Source organism: Solea senegalensis, linkage group LG9 (assembly GCF_019176455.1).
Source record: "Solea senegalensis isolate Sse05_10M linkage group LG9, IFAPA_SoseM_1, whole genome shotgun sequence".
In the NCBI taxonomy this organism is placed as follows: Eukaryota; Metazoa; Chordata; class Actinopteri; order Pleuronectiformes; family Soleidae; genus Solea; species Solea senegalensis.
This window is the reverse complement of record NC_058029.1, coordinates 20,895,891-20,915,714: the sequence shown is the minus strand read 5'-3', so window position 1 is coordinate 20,915,714 and position 19,824 is coordinate 20,895,891. Positions and strand designations below refer to the sequence as shown.

The window sequence follows — 19,824 nt, the reverse complement described above, 5'->3', positions numbered from 1 at the left end:
AGACTGAGAATTGTTTTTGTGTAGTATGCCGCATGATGCATCCATAGTGTCCACAGTGAAATTTATAGGTGTAATTTAAATTGTTCAATAAGTCAGTGCTGTGTAACTTGGTAACTGTGGCAGCTTTACATTGCTAATGAGCTTTTGAAGCGAAGCCAAGTCTGCTTCGGCATCAGGCATTGTGAGAAAGAGCATTTATGGATTGTGGCATTAGCGTATCACAGCACTGCAGACTTCCTCACAGAGTGTGGGGAAGGACACTGCCCTCCTGTGGTGCACACTGGACTTTTACTGAAGTCGAAGCATGTGTCTCTTTCATGATTGTTGTCTCCTCTTCTGTTTCTTTGCACCAGGGACGGAAGCCGGGTTACTTCTCCTTCCTTGATCCCTTCTCTCCAGCTGTCTGGCTTTTTATGCTTCTCGCCTACCTGGCTGTCAGTTGTGTGCTCTTCCTGGCTGCAAGGTCAATACATTACATCACACACACTGTACTGATAATCTGCAGCTCACATCTGCACTCTTATCGCCATTCATCTTGTCGAACACGGGCTGCCTGTCACATATCAGATTTTTTTTTTTCCTTAAACAACCTCCCTACAGACAGTTTGACAGGGATCGAATAACTGATTGATGGTACCTTGAATGATATGACAGAAGTCTATTACTGCATTCTAATTTGACCTCAGGGTGGTTCCACTGTACTCTACTTTGTTTTCCTGCCAGGCTGAGCCCCTATGAGTGGTACAACCCTCACCCGTGTCTGCGAGAGCGCAGAGACATGCTGGAGAACCAGTACACCCTGGGAAACAGCCTGTGGTTCCCTGTCGGAGGCTTCATGCAGCAGGGATCAGAGATAATGCCCAGGGCCCTGTCTACAAGATGTGTTAGTGGAGTGTGGTAAGCAGCATTGTGTGTGGACAGTTTCAAACCTACCAACAACATTTGAATCAGTACGTTTACATGAAGATTTGTTTTGATTTGCAGACTAAAGTCGGCCTTGTGAGCATAGTATTCAATTGAATTTCAAAGTCAGACAAACACACCCGGGAAAATGCGAAAATAAGTCAAATTACTTCTTCATCTATGCACTCAACTAGACCCCAAACTGGCCTAGGTGCTCTGCACGTGCTTCACAGTTCCCGCATCCAGGCTTTGACCTGGAATAAACAAAGATGTTGGTACAAAGACAACAGCAGCGAGAAAAATACAAAGCTTTTTTAGAGTTAACGAGGAGACTTAGTTAAGGCTCTGTCAGTGTAAAGAATTAAATAAATGGAAAGGCATCGGTTAGTGCTCAACAACTTCCCACCTGCCAAAGTTGTTTTGATCATATAAGTCAACCTGAAAATACCACTACACTAACATGCTAAAAGGAGGCATATTTCCATCTAGTGTAGCAGCGGTGGACACTCTTCATTCAGTAAATTGATTCCCCGCTTGTGCTTATGTTCTGGTACGAGGACAGTAGTCCAATTAGACTATAACCATCGCAAAAACTTAACTGTGCATGAAAACACAGTAATTGTTTCACCTTCACTGAGCACAATGACATATTAATATTGAAGGTTTTTTATTTATTTATCTTTGTCTAGAATTTCACTATTGCCCACCTTAAATCTGAGTTCCAGGTTGTGTACAGTACAGACCTCCCTTTGTGATATGGAAATTTGAAGCACACATTTTCTAAAGCAGGAGAGCTGTTTTTCTCAATCACTGACTAATACATTTATTCATCAAAAACCTGCCTTTTCCCTTAAGGATGTGTGTGTGTTTTTCCTCTACATTTGCTGTGTAAGATAATGGCACTTACTTTCTGGGTTTTTGGCGTACAGCTGGCATATCGTACCTAAGTTTTGGTCTCTAAGTACCAGCTTTTCATGCAGAAAATGCAAACCTCTCAGAAATATTAGCCTGATGATTCTCCTGTGGCAAAAGAGTGAGTGGAAAAGAGACCGGTGCTGAGAAAGAAATAATAATTGCTAAGAGCTAAGAAGATAAAAAGTGGAGGAAGACAGGAAGAGAAAATTACACTGAGTTGAGAAAGCTATGGGATAGGGGTTATTATTAAGTAAAGTGAGTTCAAGATGTTCTGCTTGAATGAAGTTTTTTTGACATACAGCAAATGTCATGAGAGACTCATCTGCCTTTTTCTAATTGTAGAGTATATCATTTATGGTGATGACCTGACATGAATGTGATCATTTCTCAGTATTTTTTGGTATATCTGACCCATTGTGGGTGATTTTGCAAATCAGTGAGCAGGGCTGATTCATAGATATACTGAATCCCTGCATTAGTTTTGCCCTAGTGTGATAAAATTGTCTCTTTTCTTGTTCATTTTCATTAGCTAAAAGCAAACAATCAAATATATTGATAGCAAATATATCTTTCATACAGTACATTATGTCTCTGGCCATGATGAGTTGCATGCATTAAAAGAAAACGAAATAATGCTATAAATAGGCTTTAGTTATTAATTACCCTCATAATGATTGCAGCGAAACTAATTCAAATCGTTATTTTAAGTGTCCAGCATTTGCCTTTGCCAAACCTGCATCCCATCTTTGTGGTGTGCTTGTGCACAATTTTTCAAAGCACCTGGCAGGTAGCGTCTCGGGGAATGTGCCATGTTTCTTCTGTTGATTTAGTTTGTCTCAGCGTTGTCTGTCTCTTAGCGTAATCCCACACTGACTCGGTGATGTTGAGGACAGAGCTCTGTGGGGGCCTCACCATCTGTTCCACGACTCCTTTGCTCTTCTTGTCACTGAAGCTAGCTCTTGATGAGTCTGGCTGTGTTTGTGGGCGTTGGCGTGCGGCAGAAGAAATCATGATTGATAAGAATGTAAACACAACACAGTCTGGTTTTTTTGGCGTGTACAATAGCCAATTTTCTCCCTTTTCTGTGTTCTCCTCATAGGTGGGCATTTACCCTGATCATAATCTCCTCCTACACGGCCAACCTGGCGGCCTTTCTCACTGTCCAGAGGATGGAGGTTCCCATTGAGTCTCCTGATGACTTGGCTGACCAGACCAATATTGAATATGGCACTATTCATGGAGGCAGCACTATGACCTTTTTCATGGTAGGATTCACTGCAAATGAAGACCTTATTTGTGTCCCTATGTATGTGCGATTCTTTGTTTGTTACATAGATGTTAAATTGTGCTATTTGTGATGGCAGCAATTTCCTGAATCCCCTTATCAACTTTATGATAAACATTTCTCTTAAAGTTTTTGTGTTTGTGTGATTTAGTCTTTATTGTTTAGCCTGGAGTGAATAGTTGTCCCCATATTTGCTACTTATCTCTAAGCTCCTCTGTTGTTTTCTTTATGGCTGTTTGTGTTAAGTGGCTGAATGCCTGTGTTTGCCTGTGAGAGCGCTTCCGGCATCTGTGTTGGCATCTGTGTTTGTCATAGAGCGGCCGTGTGGGCTTTGTCTTTGTGTGTAGGTGTGTTTGCAAGTGGGAGTTTTTGTAGGTGAATGTTTAAAAAAAATATGTACTTGTTTATTTGTGAACATGTATGGGAAATGGCGAGATGCCAGTTTGTTTGTGCGCGTGTGTTTTTGCATTCTCTTGGTGTTTGTCCATGGTCTGTTTAACTACGTAAGCCAGTGCTCTAGGACTACAGTGTTTTACCTCACTCTCTCTCACATTCACACGCACACACACACACACACACACACAATAAAACATTGTAATCGTACACCTAAAACACTCAATCCTGTTTTGGAGCGTGCCAGGTTTCGTTGAGTGCTGAACCACCTCCCGTGTGGTGATTTACCTCCATCTGTATGAAAGATGTTCCATCAGCTTTGCCATGAGCGAATAATCTGTTGCCTTGATTCATTTTCGCTTCTCTGCCCTCTCTTCCTCTCTTACCCTTTTCCCTCTGTTTTCCATTGACATTTTACTCCCCTTGTTATTCATGCTAGATGTTCTTATTGACATATAGTTCTGTGTTCCTTTTTCATCTTGAAAGCATCTCTCTCCAGTTTTTATTTCCAATTTTCCAACCATATTTTGATTTCTGCCCTAAAAACTGCTAAACTAACAAATACTACTACTAACAAATCTATACTGTGTGTTAAATATGTATTATCTTCTCATTCCTCTGCAGAACTCTCGTTACCAAACCTACCAGCGGATGTGGAACTACATGAACTCTAAGCAGCCCAGTGTGTTCGTGAAAAGCACAGAGGAGGGCATTGCCCGTGTGCTCAATTCCAAGTACGCCTTCCTGATGGAGAGCACCATGAATGAGTACCACCGTGGCCTCAACTGTAATCTCACACAGATAGGAGGCCTGCTGGACACTAAGGGCTATGGCATCGGCATGCCACTGGGTAATAAAACTCATTTACAACATCACCCCCTCGCCTAAAAGCGGAACACACAAAAACAGTCCTCGTAGCTGGTAATCAGAGCCAGATAAAACACAAACACATAAGGCACCAGACATTGTGTAAACAAACTACACGGTGCTTAAAACTGCAGTGCGTAACTTAAAAAGCAAAAAACTAATTGTCAAATGGATTCGCACAATGCTGATTAAGCCTATCAGCTCCACACGACTCTCTCTGTGTTACTAAGTATAGCAGTGTTTCGATCTTATATCCCGAGCAACATCCTGTGCTGCACACAGGAAGTGCTTTTATTCTATGTCAACACAGATGGAGGCAGCTGCAACATTGCGTTGGTAAAGGAAGACGACTGCAAACTACATACGCGTCCACATAAAGTTTTAGAAGTGAATTAGTGTACTTCTGAAAGCACGATCCTCAGGAGACTCAAAGCTTGTCCAAGGCGCAGGAAGTCCTGGGTAGAGAACCTGAGAACTCAGCCTGTGGTGTGGGGATGCAGAAAGACCATGTTTTACTGAGGAACCTTACTATGAAGGGATCATCAAAATGTTGAATTCATTCTAAAAGAAAAGACCATAAAATGGTTTTGATATGTCACCATCTGTTGTGTCGTGTTAGGAGCCGAGCAGCAGCATTTTGACCAGTTTGTTAACATTATCAAAATGATTTATCAAGGCAGGTAAAAGGGAACTGCCGTTGTCCTTGGTACAATGACCACACTGAAATGACATGACCAGAAAATGAGTTGATATAAAACTGTCCAGAAATAATCATCACAATAAGATTTATTATGAGTCATAATTAGATTAAGTTGTTCATTAACAATTCATTTCTATTATACCGGTGAATTAATGTTATCTACTCACTGAAATCATTCACTTTAAAAAAGCAATCATCGTCTAATTTAAGAAAAATGTGTCTGGTAAAAAAAAAAAAACAAATGGAAAAGAGTTTAGAAAACAAAATTGAAATATGATCATGAATTCACGGCTCTTCCAGAAGGTCTATAAAAAGGTTTTGATAAAGATGATATCGATTTAGTCAGGGTCAAATTTTACAAGCTGAACATTTCAAATGATAAAAACCCATTTGTCAAACACTCAATCACCTACTGTCTTTTTGCCTGAAGGTCCAACTCCAGGATTGGCCTCATCAAGCGTTTAAAGGTCATAGAAGGTCACAAATATAGCTGTCATGGCATTGATTAGACCTTTGACATACAAGGAACACTTTTAAATCAACACACAGCTTTTACTACTATGAATCTACTATGAAGTAGCACAACACTGTTGTTTTTTTCAGTTCCAAACACTGCTGCAGTATTTTATTGTTGCCTCTTGGATGATGTCAAAAGAAAGTCACAATAGGAAGTTGTAATTTCAAAGCGGGAACATATTAAATAATGTATGGTTGTCTTAGCTGCACATCCAGTACTAGAAGAAACATCGGCAGAAAGATAGTTGTGATGTCAGTTGAGTTTAAACAGAGATCAGAAACATTATCTTGCAGCGGCTCCCAGTTTTTTTGGTTGTGAAGTCTTCTGAATCTCGCAGCCACACAACTGAACTGTGTTTAATCAAAGATTGTGTGTTTTTCCTTGTATTGCATTGTTTCATCTGAAGGCTACGGAGATAAACACAAGGTGTGAAGTACATTTTGGATACGAAAGTGTGTAATTGTTTAGCACAATTAAGATTTTTCTCTTTCTCACATTGCTTCTCTCGAGGAGTTCCTGAACGCAAACTGAATTAATGAAATCATGAACTTTCAGAAACATTCTGTCCTGAACATCAGCACAGCAGTTCGCCTTCAAATGTCCTTGGTGTAGCAGTAGACACGGACACTGCAACAGACAGGGAGTCGTACTGCATGTAATTGAAGAGACAGAGGACACATGATACCCACTTGTTTTTTGTTTTTTTTATGTGAAAGAGGAATCATTTGAGTACAGAGATCACGCAAACATGATTTCTATGCCTCAAATGGTCAAGTCCACAGGGGTTAAAAATGTAGTCTATAGATGACATGTAACGCTACTTTCTCTATCAGCACTAATATAGACAATATTCACAGCACAGCTCCAGTTTCTTGGACCCAACAAATGCCACAAATTACCCTTGCTATTGTGATCTTGGCAAGGCGTCACAAAGCTGAATGAAAGTGACCTGAAAGACACAACGGGGACACACGACTGATTAAACTTGCTCAGTGTGCATGAGTACTGACAAAAAAACAACCCACCCACAGCCATTAGCTTACACAAGCTTTGAACTAATGTGACCCTAACTCTAACTGCTAAGAAAATGCATAACATTATCAACAGCAAGTTAAGGCTGCGGTGCATAACTTTTAGAGATATTTCTTGTTGTTAATGTTATTATTCAGCCTCTGTCAAGCAATACTATCTGAGGGAGTGTTTGTGTGTATGCAGTGGCGGTGCAGGGGCGGGCGGGGACCAGAAGCGTTTATCCTTTTTTCAGTCATTGTCCAACCTGTTTGCAGTTGTCTCGCAATGTTGTTGTTGTTGTTGCCGCCGCCTCCGTCTGTCATGACATAAAACAAACCCGTGTGTGGAGCGCAGAAATCTCCCCGGAGCGACATGAGTGAATCTAAATACCGTCGCAGTCATTCGCGCTGTAGCTGGAACTCATGAAAACTGACGTAAAACACTGTTTACCAATCAGGTTATTTATGCATCGAGCTGCTTTTATGGATCTCCAAGCATATTGTTCCTCATTTATTGAAGCCTCGGTGTTGGTCCAAGAACATGGTGTCTTCTCTATATTTTATGCTGGAGAGGACATGATGTGCTAACATGTATCTGTGGCTGGAAAACCACAATCAAGAACACTTCTCAGCCATATCTGTACATAGTAAATAGCTGCTCTATTACAGCTGAACATCTTGCATGTATACATATAACCTTTAAGCTCAAAAGCTGGACTCATGTTATCTTAAAATAGTCAAGGACACAGTCATTATTCCAGGAGCTATTTACAGTGTGTAGTGAAGGAGTAGGTCACCTATAGCCCCAGTGACCTCTCTGAGGAGCAGTGCAGTATTAAACCCTATAAGCCTAAATTGTGGTGCGAGCATGATTTAACACGGAGCAGGGAGTTTCACCATGAATGATGATGATCATTTTGGTTCTAAAACTTTAAACCTCATCGAGACAAAGGATAATAACTCGTTAACTGAGAGAGGAAACACCTGCATGAGATCCATTAAGCTTAATAGGCACATGAAGTAGACACAAAGCCAGACTAGCTGTTCCCCCCTGGCTCCAGTCACTGCACAGCAGCTGTGATGAAATTCACTTGGAGGGCATTAGATTCAAATGTTGAGTTCAGGCTCTGTATTTTGATGAGGGGAAAATGATTGAGGTGGTTATCGTGGTGGGAAGTGATTTATAGTTTATTCATCATGAACAGCTAGAACACTTTTTTTTATTGGATTTTGTCCCCCATGCTTTTTTAACAGTCTTGATTTGGGGTGTGAGGCTTTCCCAGGAAAGAACCCTTCAGCGGTGTGTATTTGGAGATACAGCATCACTTTTATTCTACTGCACAACACTGTCAGTATTTTCAGGTCCCTTAAGGACATGTTTGCTGTGGCATAACTAAGGAAAATATATTTACAGTTTATGGTGAATTGACCTTTTAAATCTCCTCAGTCTGTTCTGCTGTATCAAGTTCATAACATGCTTGTTATTCTGAGTGAGCAGCGGCAGCTGTTGCACTGGGCTTTAGCAGGATGTATTCTCACTCTTTATCTCTCTCTAATCCTCTCTTTATTCTCACCATAACATCATTCGTCGACATCTCTCGGCCGCAACTGCAATTTATACTCTACGGTTCTTTCCCCTTGCCCTTTTTTTACATTTGCTCTCATTTCATGTCTTTTTTGGAAATACTCCCTCTCTTCTTGTCTGGGCACCTTTTCCATTCTCCACCGCTCGCTCTTATCCTTGCTTTTCCTGTCGTTTGCCAGGGTCTCCATTCAGAGATGAGATCACGCTGGCCATCCTCCAGCTGCAGGAGAATAACAGGCTGGAGATACTGAAGAGGAGGTGGTGGGAGGGAGGCCAGTGTCCCAAAGAGGAGGACCACCGTGCCAAGGGTCAGTTGTCCGCAGCTGTTTGTCTCCACTCTCTTCTTCTCTCTAATGTTCCAAGTAATAGTCTCCTCAGTCTCTGCTACAGCCCCGCTAATGGATAATGCCTAACTTAATGTCCTTGTGAAGGATGCTTAGCACGATCTACTTTCCCAAACGTCTCCTGTTTGTCTCAGGTGTTGTGTAATGGGACTTATATTAGAGTGAGCGTGTCTGTTTATGCGTGTGTGTTCAGTGTGTGTGTGTGTGTGAGCATCACAAGTGTGTGTCTGTGTGGAAGGAAGGCTAAGACAGTGAAAATGCCCCGGAATTTATGACACTGCTGTCAGATGAAAATCTCTGTTAAATATGGTTTCAATCACTTTGAACAAAGTACTACCATAGACTGTATACAAATGGAACTTGTCTGGGTTGAATAGTGAAGCACGGGAAGTAGTGCAGAAGCAGCAACTCCCGGTGGAAAACAAATGTTTGAATGGAAGTCTATGGGGATTTAGAACGTCAGTAAGCATTTACCTTATGACTTAATGGTTTCAATCACTAATTCAATTTCTTCCTTAATAGCACATGGTGTCAGTTTTGTAAATTATTTTCCCATTTAGAAATACATAGGCGATAAAGCTTAGAACATATGGGTGGACAAGAGTGTGACTGTCAGCTGGTATCGTCCAGTATTAGCCCGCTTGCACTCGACGTCAAAAAACCTGTCACTCAAACTGTGAGTCTTGACGCTTCACAGCAGGAGTTTGTTTTGCGACCAGAAGACTGTGTTTATTTCTTAATATACACTCTGTGAGTGCTGTTTTTCAGCCTCGTTGAGCTTTATCTGTACAATCTCACGCCATGCAGTGATGCGGCTCCTCACTCAGCCACTTCATCATGGGTCAACGTGAAGACAGCTCCTGCTATTTTTGGAAATACACATATTTGCTCTTCTTGCGGAGAGTTTGATTAGATGGGACGTGGCTATCAGCAGCATGTTATATCCATTTCATTTTAATTTACACACAAACCAAAATGGGAAGCTAATTGTGTTACATTTGGACAGAGCTTGTACATTTGGACGGGAAAGTGTTTCCAGCTGCTGCCTGTAACTTCGTAATTATTGATCTTCTCATCCCACTCTTGGCAAGAATTTGACATATTCCTAAAATGCTGAGCCCCCTTTTTTAACAGTTTCTCCCATGCCAGTTTTTACAGCCTGTTAAATGCTCCCCATGACCAATGAATGGACACTGACATCTAAAATGCTCTTTTTTAGAAGTATTGATGCATCTTTGCTCCTCTGGCTCACCTTTAGGTCTGGGTATGGAGAACATTGGCGGCATCTTTGTGGTGCTGATCTGTGGTCTCATTATTGCCGTGTTTGTCGCCATTATGGAGTTTGTGTGGTCAACGCGTCGCTCAACGGAGACCGATGAGGTATGCCCCCATACCTGCCCTCGCCGACACCACAGACACACCCCAGTAGGTTCCCATGGCATCCCGCCAACCCTTTTGATTATGTGGGTTTGTGTGTGTGTATGTGAGCGTGGGTCGATTTTTATTTTTCAGCTTTTGCCTCCACTGTGTGTGTAGTTTGATTCGAGTGTTATGTGCATGTGAGATGAGTGGAATGTTGAAGTATATGGCGCTGAAATGCTGTAGTGTCCAAAAGAAACAACCCAGATGAAGCTAACAGAGAATTTTGATTGCACGTTGCATGTGTGGCCTGTTTTGAAGTCATCGTGCCTTCTAGTGTTTGGTGTATGTACAGTGTGGCAGTAACATGTCGGTGAGCTAAACTTGATGGTACGAATAAGCAATATTGAGAAATGGCAATATTTGCTTGCATAAAGATGTAGTGTGATCTTTTCCCTGGCATTAAATGTCATGATGTATCTTCTTTTACATGCCTCACATGTACGCTGGTATTCTTCGTTTCCATTCTTGGATTTCGTCTTCCCATCTCACTGTGTGTCTCCCTCCCCTTGCTCTCTCTCTCTCTCTCTCTCTCTCGCTCTCTCTCAAACACACACACCTGTAATTCGGGTCATCAGTGTCTGTTCTCCAATAACGAATACTGTTTCTGTTTATGTGAGCACACGACTTTTTTATTATGATTTCAGTGAGAATGTTGTTTTTTTTGTCTGTCGTGGACATGTTGATGTGTTTTGTTCATCATGTGTGAAAATAACAGTAGTCATGTTGTTGGAATGATGATGAAGAATTCTGGGTGTGTGTTAGAGTGTGCTTTTATACGTGAGTGTGCCGTTGTGTAATAGCACAAGGCCCTGCTGAGTGTTCATAGTGCATAGTGTCATAATGAAGTGCCCATAAACTAAACAACATTTTGGTGTTTTGTGTGTTTGGATTGTAATAACTCTCTCTGCTCCTTGGATATTCTCCCATCTCTACCCATCTCCACATCCTTCCCCCATCACCTCCTCATTTTTGTTTTCAAAAATTCCTCCATTTGTTGATATTTGTGCCTTTGCTTCTCCCTCCTCCCTTTGTTTTATCATGCCTTATTGTTTCTCTTTTTTCTGCCTCTATTTCCTTTTTTGTTTATTGTTCTTTTTTTTTATCCTCCTCCACTCTCCCATTTATGTACTGCCTTACCAACGTCTTGTTCTGCTGCCTGCCTACTTTGTGTCTGTGGCGTCCCTCCTTTGCCTCCCTCCCTTCCCCTTTGTCTTTCCTTCTTTCCTCCCTCCTCCCCTTTCTCCTCTAGGTGTCTGTCTGTCAGGAAATGATCACAGAGTTCCGAAACGCCGTCTCTTGTAAGAAGAGCTCTCGTATGCGCCGCCGTCGGCCCCTCAGCAGCTCCGCAGCCCTGCGCCACCCCGCCCGCATAGCTCTGGGGGCTCCTCGGCCCCTGCGCCTGGTTCGAGAGATGCGTCTCAGCAACGGCAAGCTCTACAGTGGCGCTGGTCCCCTGACAGGTGGAGCAGGAGGTGGTGGAGCAGGAGGGACGGGGCCTCCAGATTTGGGCCCTGGACCACAGCGAATCCTAGATGATCCTCTGGGAGCCAACACCACCCCTCCTCCACCCGCACCCACCCCAGTCATGCTGCCCGCTCGCAGCTGCACCCATGTGAGGATCTGCCAGGAGTGCAGGAGGATCCAGAGTCTGAGATCAGGCACTAGTATAGGATCAACCTCAACACGAATACCACCTTCTTCAGCGCCTCTGCCTAGGCTCCCCCCTCCTCCACCTCCATCCTCATCCAACACAGACAGTGAGGGCGGAGGCGTGCCCAGCCCCAGGCGGCTACATCACAGCTCCCCACCTCATAACCCCCGCCCTCTTCCTCCTCCACAGAGCAGCAACACCACAAACCTACTGGTGGAACAGGACTGAGACCAGAGGCTGTGGTGCAGTGGGTGGGGTTAGAGGGCTGCAGGTAGCCAATGATGTGACTGAGGGACATTAGTGCTGTTGAGAGAACTGCTTGTTCCCTCAGGTGTGACATTCATTGCAGAACAAAAGAGGAAGAGAAGAAGGAGAGGGGAGGCTGAATTTGGCAAGGTCATCCAACAGTGAATAAGGGAACCTTTAAAAGGAGAAAAAAAAGTGAAACCCTTGAGCTTGAGGCCCACAGATACAGAACTGGCACCAAGTACTGACTGCGGACGTTGTCTGTGAATGCTCCTGTAATCGACTCTGAAGAACACTTCAGTTTGGAGAAAAATGAGCTGGAATGCACATGAGCGATGGTCAATGGTTTTATCTGGCCTCCCTTGTCTCTCCGTACTCCCCTTTCGCTTCACATTTAGATTTGAGGTCAGTGGTTTTCTTCCACAGAGACGTCCCTGGAAGCCAACTACCCCTCTAGTAAATGAAGCCTTGTTGGAGGACATACTGTATCTGTATGTGATTTAAAACAGCAACTAAAAGACTTGTGGAGAATTATTTCCTGTTGTTTTTCGTTGTCTTTATTGTTTTGTTGCCATTGTTCTAAGTGGGAATTACAGACAATGTGTGACAATATGGTGGATTATAACATACCAAGATACGTGACTTTGGTTAATTGTGTTCAAAAGTTTTGTGTCCCTCCCTGTGCCCCATAGCTGCTTTTGTTTTGCGTGGTATCAGGGAAGGTGGATCAAACAACCTCAAGGTAATACAAACGATAGCAGAGGAAACTGTTGGCCTGCCTTTCTCTACAGTGTGTCTATGTGTATGTACAAAATTGTGCTTCCTGTAAGTCTGTCTGTAACTACTCACAGTGAGGAGAACCATGTACCCAGCACCCTTCTACTAATGTTAGTTTATCAGACAGGCACAGAGAGTTGTGACAGGAAGAGGAAAAGAGAGAGAAGGAGCAAGGAGCTTTGAAATGTGAAATTAATGTCCCTCGTTATCCCGGCTGATGCTTGCCAATGTGACTTTTTTTCACCTCTGTTCACACAGCGTAGAAGAGATAGAGCGGCTGAGTGAGAGCGAGAGAGGACAAGACAGAAAAGAACAGGGGATGGGGGGGGATGGGTGGAACGAGAATGGACAGTACTGAATGTGAATGAGAAATCCCGAACAGATCTACTTCCATTATTAGATCTGTCTTGATCTGTTAATTCTGGGCATCTTTTAAGGGGCTTGTTAATGTGCCAGCAGGCTGTAGCTGCAGCTTCGTCCCCTCTCTCGGTCTCACAGACAGATTTGGCTGTACATAGTAGAGGCTCCTGCCAGAGTGATAGACTTATCAATATTGTCTCCTGCTTTTGATCGCCTAATTACTCCCATCGGTGGTGAGGGACTCATTCAGGAGAGGGTTGAACACAGGAAAACATGCTAATAGATCTGGAAGAAATACATGTTTTTCACGCCTGCTCGGTTGAACAACAGGTCTCTTTTAATTATGTTGTTAATGTTACAGCCCCTGCTGCCCAGCGGCAACGATCTCAACACCATACATCAGCTGCAGTTGCTTAAAAGGAATACACAGGTGGATTTGCATGTTTTAGCCCTTTAACGTTGAATGTGTTTACACTTCACACGACCACTGCTGATGTTTATTCAAACCCTTTCCCGGTTTCACTTTCTTAACCTCCCTGAGATGCAACCGCCTTCAAAACGATGTTGCTATGAAGCCATTGTTTCGTCAGTGACTCTCGTTTAAAATCAAACAATGATTTTATTTAATTAACCTAAACCTGATCGGGCTTATTCCTCTGTGACGCCGACCTCCATTATTGTCTAAATGATCTTAAATACACATCAAGCAGCTGCACCACTGTGTCGCTCGTTTATTACATTTTACGTAAACACCTTAGTTTATTTTGATTCACACACAAATGGAATTATTTTCCCATAAATATAGCTTACACTGTTTGTCAAGTTTGCAGTGCCTGTTGAGAGTGGATCAAGTGCTGCTTGTTGTGTTTGTAGGTCCACGCTGCATTGTTTGGTTTTACGGTTAAAGGTGCAGTGTGTGAAATTTAGCAACATTTAGTGATTAAGTAACATCCATCCGTCCATTTTCTACCACTTTATCCTCCACCTGAGGGTCGCGGGGGGAGCTGTGCCAATCTCAGCTGACAGAGCGACAGGCGGGGTCACACCCTGGACAGATCGCCAGTCCATCACAGGGACACATGGAGACAAACAACCATCCACTCTCACACCTACGGTCAATTTAGTGTGTCCAATTTGATAAAGTTACACGTTGCAGCCAAATATCTCCAAGTGTTGTTGAGCCTATGTAGCTTTCAGTTAGCATCATAATTCAAAAGACGTTTAACTTGTCCACTGTGGGCTACTGTAAAAAAAACATGGTGCCCCAAAATGGTGGCCACTGTAGAACTGACTCAGCCCCCAATATAAATCTAAATATCCAGTAATGAAAATTCATACACATTTCTGCCAAATGAAATATAATGTTGGTTAAATTGAACACACTGGAGGAAAGATCCGTCATCTTGTTCATCCAAAAGGAAGCGAGAGCTTGTTTAGGAGCACACATATAACAGATCAGTTTTACGATGTAATCCACTTATTCACACTTACAGAGTGACTCGTTATTTTGTGGTTCCCCCACTTTAAACCCTGCTGAAACATGTCACTCTCTATCATGATTTTCTTTTTTAACTTAAAACATTGGCATAATTATTTATCTCAGAATCATCAGTTCCCCCAAAGTGATTCAGCACTTTGTGAAATGTGGACGAAAAACAAAAAAAAAACAATGATGCTGTTTATTGTCATTTGATTCCCAGAGAGGAAATGTAATAAATGTAATTATGTTCAGCAGCTGATGATCACTTCTTGAGCATTGGTAAATGTTAAATGCAACAGTTTCCTCTCTTTCCCCTAATTTGGAGTGATAGATTCTTTATTTGTGTGAAAGAGCAGAAGATCCGCACATCTGAAAGATCAGTTTTTTTATTGCCAGTGATGTTTACAGCACCAAAGGCTCTTCCCTTTCCTCCTCTTTCATAAAAACAGTCATCATCTTAAATACCCAGTTTGCCCATTTATGCTACAATCTTCTACCGTGGAAAAACACAAGTCTCCTTCATTTGGAATACTAGATTGCATCAATAGTCAGTGCAGCAACAACAAAGTGATCCCCCGCTGTTTTCCCACTCGTCTGTATACAGCAATGGAACACCAACAAGTGCGTGTGTGTATGTGTGTGTAAGGTAACATGCAAAACCACCAAAAACCATGCTTTATAAACCCATTAAAAATGCAGGCGCCGTTGTCTCGGCTAAAATTGCATCGCTGTTTTTAAAATTATGTATTTTCCAGTCAAGTGACTCTGCTGTGTTCCAAATAATGACTGATAACATTGTTTACTTTGCACACATTACGCTGTTTGACTGAATGATGTCTGTCAGCAGGAGCAGGTATGGATTTGATGTGTCTTACCTCCGTCTGTCTGTGTCTGTCTGTGTGTGTGTGTGTGTGTGTCTAGAATGCCGACAAGACAACGCGAGCCAAACTGTCTCCACCAGTCATTGCAGCAGACACGCGCACACGCTCACACAGAAACACGCTCATCAACATCTTCATTTCTCATTCCCTTTGTTGTGTGAAGACAAAGACGACGGGATGTTGTTTTCAAATTTGCCTTGAGAATCTCTTTTCTTCTTTGTCGTGCTCCATGTACAAATTCACAGACGTTCCCCCGGCACAGCACCGCGCAGCCATTAACTGGCTATTGACAGCTTTAAACCATCAGCTGAAAGCGTTAGTCAGCTGCATTAATGTGAAGAGGTTAAGAGGAGGACACGAACCCTGACCCCGGTGTGGCCAGCAAAGGGAAGGGAGGGTCACAAAACAATTCAGATGGGGTGTCTGAACGGTCACTCGACAAAAACAGTCCTTTTCCTTTACTTTTATGTTCTTTTCTTTGATATTTTTTCATATTTCTATACTAGTGCTAAATGGATTATTAAAACTGACAATGAATATTATGATTAAATTGTTGTTATTATTCCTACTGAGGAGCAAGAGGTTCTATAGTGTGCTTGTGGGTGACGGGTGGGTGACGGGAGGTGCTGGGATGAAGGTGCAATGATGTTCTTCAGAGAAAATGCCCAGTTGTTCAAACCTATAGACACACAAACTTCTTTTGGAATAAAAATATACAAACAGTCCCACGGTGACACGTGTCTTGTTTTTCAAGAAAGTCCCCCTGACTGAGACACTGTACATGCAATGTTATTAAAGTTAACCTTTGATAGACGCCGTCCTTAATCTAACAAATGTAATGAATGAAATGACCCAAAAGAATCCGAACTCCCGTTTTAAAGGTGATTATGCCGCGGCCATGTGGAGATTTCTTTTTACAAACGTCACCTGCAATCAGGCTTCTAATCGATGATACCAGCTGTCTGTCACAGTGGTGTCCACTCAGGGCCGTTTCTACCTTTGTGGGGGCCTGGATAAGATGCTGTTTGGGGCCCCCTAATTTCTCTACGCTGGAGAGATTCCTAACCCATTAGATGATCCACAAAGATGCCACAATCTATGACACAGGCTACAGTCATGATCACCTCTCATATTAAAATGAAACATCTTAAGTTGAGCCACTCGAGCTCAACTTTATTTAAAAAAATGTTTACTCACTAAAATTTTGAAAAGCAAGAACACAACTCTAATTCTCACAACCCAAAACAATAATAAATAAATACCAGCCACAGCTTATCATTGCAGCTTATTTTATTTATATCCCACATTTATTTATTTTTTAAGCATAGAAGGGATTTAATAAACACATGAGACAGATAAAGACAGAGCATTTTAATTCTCCTCAGATGAGGCTGAACATGCAGCTTTGGGGCCCCCTGGTGGCTTGGGTGGCCAATGAATTTGTATATTCCACATACAGCAAGAAACGGCTATGTGTCCGCTCATATATGCTGAACTTTAGCGTTTATTTTCCTCTATATTGGAACATATTGTCCAAAATTTACAACATGTTCTATTGAAGAAGATCTGAAACAAGTAACTAAGACCAAATGAGAACTTCTCATTTGATTGATGATACTAAAACGAAGAGAAGAAGAAGACTCAGTCTCCAGTCAGACTTTATATATATATGTATATATATATTCATATATATGTTATGAAATAGTGCCTCTTTATTTTTTCTGTACTCAGTACAGAAAAGAGTTTATCCCTGTGTACAACAGACCAAGAGATAACAGAAATGAAGAAACACTTTTATAAACAGGCCAGTTATAGAAATATTTTTATATTTATTTTAAAGACAAAAGATTAAAAACAAAATAATAAATCCAGTCCAGTCAATGTTTCTGTAGATTTCTATTTAAACAGAGTTCTTTTTGCAACCAGCTAAGTAGCCCCCTGCTGGCTAGTCAGTATATTCTTACTTCCAGGTTGTGTGCTAACTTATGTCATGCTAACATAGTGTACCTTAATTCCCTCTTCTTTTATGTTCTTTAAATGTGGTGTAGTGCATTTGTTTAGAGTGCATGTGGACTGGTCACGACATCACACAATCAATCACGCTGGTGTCCGTTCACATGTGCCGCACTTTCCTCTAAATGGAAACACAACTTACAAATGTGACATCATGTGCTGTTGAAGAAGACCTGACACCAGTGATTGAGATCATAAACTCCAAAAGAAAAATGTTTACTGATGATATAAATCAAGTTAGAAGTGGAGGCTCATTTCCCCTTTGACATCCATTTAAACAGCGTTCTTTTTGCAAAATGGCAGAGTGCACCCCAGTGGCTATTAAATATATTTTCATTTCCATTTTGGCTTCAGGAGCAATCTGTAAGACTACTCCTATTTATAATATATGGTTTATGGAGTGGTCATGGACACCAGCAGCAGGACGTGACTCGTATTTGCTTTAATAACCGATTTCAAGTGCTTCTTTTTTTACTACTGAATGTGGCTGAGATGTAGTTGAAATGCTCCGTATTCCTCCTCCAAATGATTAAAAGATAAAACAGAGCAGTCAGGAGATAATTAATGTTCAGATAAACACATCAGTATTGAATTTTGGACATGTCTCTGATCTGTTTTTGGTCAAATAAATGATCACTTCAGAGGATAAATGTGTTTATGTGTTTGTAATGGAACTGCAAACACCAGACGGCACACATTTGAAATGTGAGAGCGTCGCACGCTCTGCCTCCGTGTAAAGCGTGAGCAGCTGACGTGGTCTGTATTAGCAGCACTAAGTCACTCCTGCAGCAGTCGTCCTTCGTAATATCTGCATCTGCTCTGCCTGTTCTGGCAGAAGAAGCACAATTACGACCGGCGCTTTCTGCAGGGATGCTACGTGACACTCATTTAAGTTCACAGTGTCGATATAACCCCAATAGATTCAGACACATTTATGGGGTGCGATGCATGTAGATAAATGTTAATGGTAGTTTAAGTGGCCAAAGAGAGGGACATACAAGGTAACAGCATTTAAATCTATAGTTACAGGTGTAGAAGAAAAACAGACCAAGCCTCTTCATCACCTATAGGCAATAGGCTCTTTAGGATCCTTCTTATTTTAAAGATGGTCTGCACTCCATGTTCAAATGTGCCGTGGAGTGCTTTACACAAGGTTGTCCATTCAAACGGAACCTGTGGAAAGTTACAATGGTGCACAGCTGCAGCCCTGCACCTCTAATTTCTACATCTTTAATTATGAAAGTCTGTTCTGCATCTCCTTCTGAGGAGAATATTCATGACAAACAGGATGGTCATTCTTTTTTTTCTGCTTGCAGAAGAGTCCAGTGAATTCGATTAATAATGGCATTTTCTGCTCCCTGGATAAATCGGCATGGCAGACTGACATCATGCCGGAGGTATCCAGTCACTTCAGGCCAGAAACTGATTCGTTGTGCCTCCAGAGCTGTCAAAAATAAGGTGATAAGGTGGCAGAAGGAGGTAGGGACTGGAAAAATATAGGATATATGAAATTCATACAACTTTGCCTCCGTTATCGTTTTAAAAAGTTACATCGACATTAACTTCTTGTTGTTGGTGAGAATAATACTAGAATTGACTTTCGTTGTGTGTGACGGGTGCATCTAAAAATATCTGTTCACTACCATAACTTTACCATCCTGTAACATAGTGGACGTGAAATAAGGAGGTGACCAACTGCACAGCTGCAGTTCATTATTGTAAACCATAATAACACCAACGAGCTTCATGTTTTAAAGTATAAAAATCAAAATAACAAATGTTTTCATGTGAAATCATGCAACAGTTTTAAAATGTGGTGTCTTTAATCCATTCATAAACCTCTTAACTCTAATCCACATCATTTGTTCATAGGACTTTGTCCTCAGGGACAAGTTCTCGTCCTCCAGTGCTGCTGTAACCTCCAGTGAAACAGTGCCCTCATGTGGACGAATAATGACAATGCAGAGAGAGAGAGAGAGAGAGAGACATTTCCCTCTGTGCTGCACACACTCACAATCTCCAGTCCACTGACACATATGGATAATAAATGTGAACGGGTCACATTTAAACGTGTTTATAACATGCAGACAAAGCCTAAGAAGCTTTCCTTGCTCAAACTGGCTTTATTTTCAATTAAATTCAAATCAAATTAAAGGTGCAGGGGTAGTATTTTTGGAAAATGGTGCTTCCCAACCTCAGTTTCCATTCTTCTCTGTGTTACGTGCCCACCAGTGACGCTTGTCCTGTTAGCGTAACTCTTAGCAAAGATGGCGGACAGTGTTTACATTCTGGGAATGAGGTCCCGCCCCCTACGATTGGGTCTAAAAAGTGCGGAATTAGTGCCGCAGTTTCAAGCCTCGGACCAAGTGTCACTGGTCATTGTGGGTGTTGATGTTTTTCTAGCTTTCTTCTGGACACACAGTCAAGCATTTCTCGGTCTCTACAGCAGACTGATTATTATTCTGATGATTTGTT

The 19,824-nt window shown here is 41.9% G+C and overlaps 1 protein-coding gene across 7 annotated transcripts in view; it reads left to right on the top strand.

The window, feature by feature from the left end:
• grik5 (glutamate receptor, ionotropic, kainate 5) overlaps window positions 1–16,061 on the top strand; it is a 96,454-nt gene extending 80,393 nt beyond the window's left edge. For 3 of the 7 annotated variants that reach the window (XM_044034048.1, XM_044034046.1, XM_044034047.1), the window contains exons 14-20: window positions 354–463; window positions 724–897; window positions 2,918–3,083; window positions 4,121–4,346; window positions 8,355–8,483; window positions 9,778–9,944; window positions 11,191–16,061. In XM_044034048.1, the coding sequence (XP_043889983.1) occupies window positions 354–463; window positions 724–897; window positions 2,918–3,083; window positions 4,121–4,346; window positions 8,355–8,483; window positions 9,778–9,944; window positions 11,191–11,820 (1,602 nt within the window). In that variant the 3' untranslated portion in view covers window positions 11,821–16,061. Of the gene's footprint in view, window positions 1–353; window positions 464–723; window positions 898–2,917; window positions 3,084–4,120; window positions 4,347–8,354; window positions 8,484–9,777; window positions 9,945–10,516; window positions 10,956–11,190 lie in introns of those variants that run through there. The other 4 variants (XM_044034050.1, XM_044034049.1, XM_044034053.1 and 1 more) reach the window with 2 other exon arrangements.
• Window positions 16,062–19,824: the final 3,763 nt, after the last annotated feature.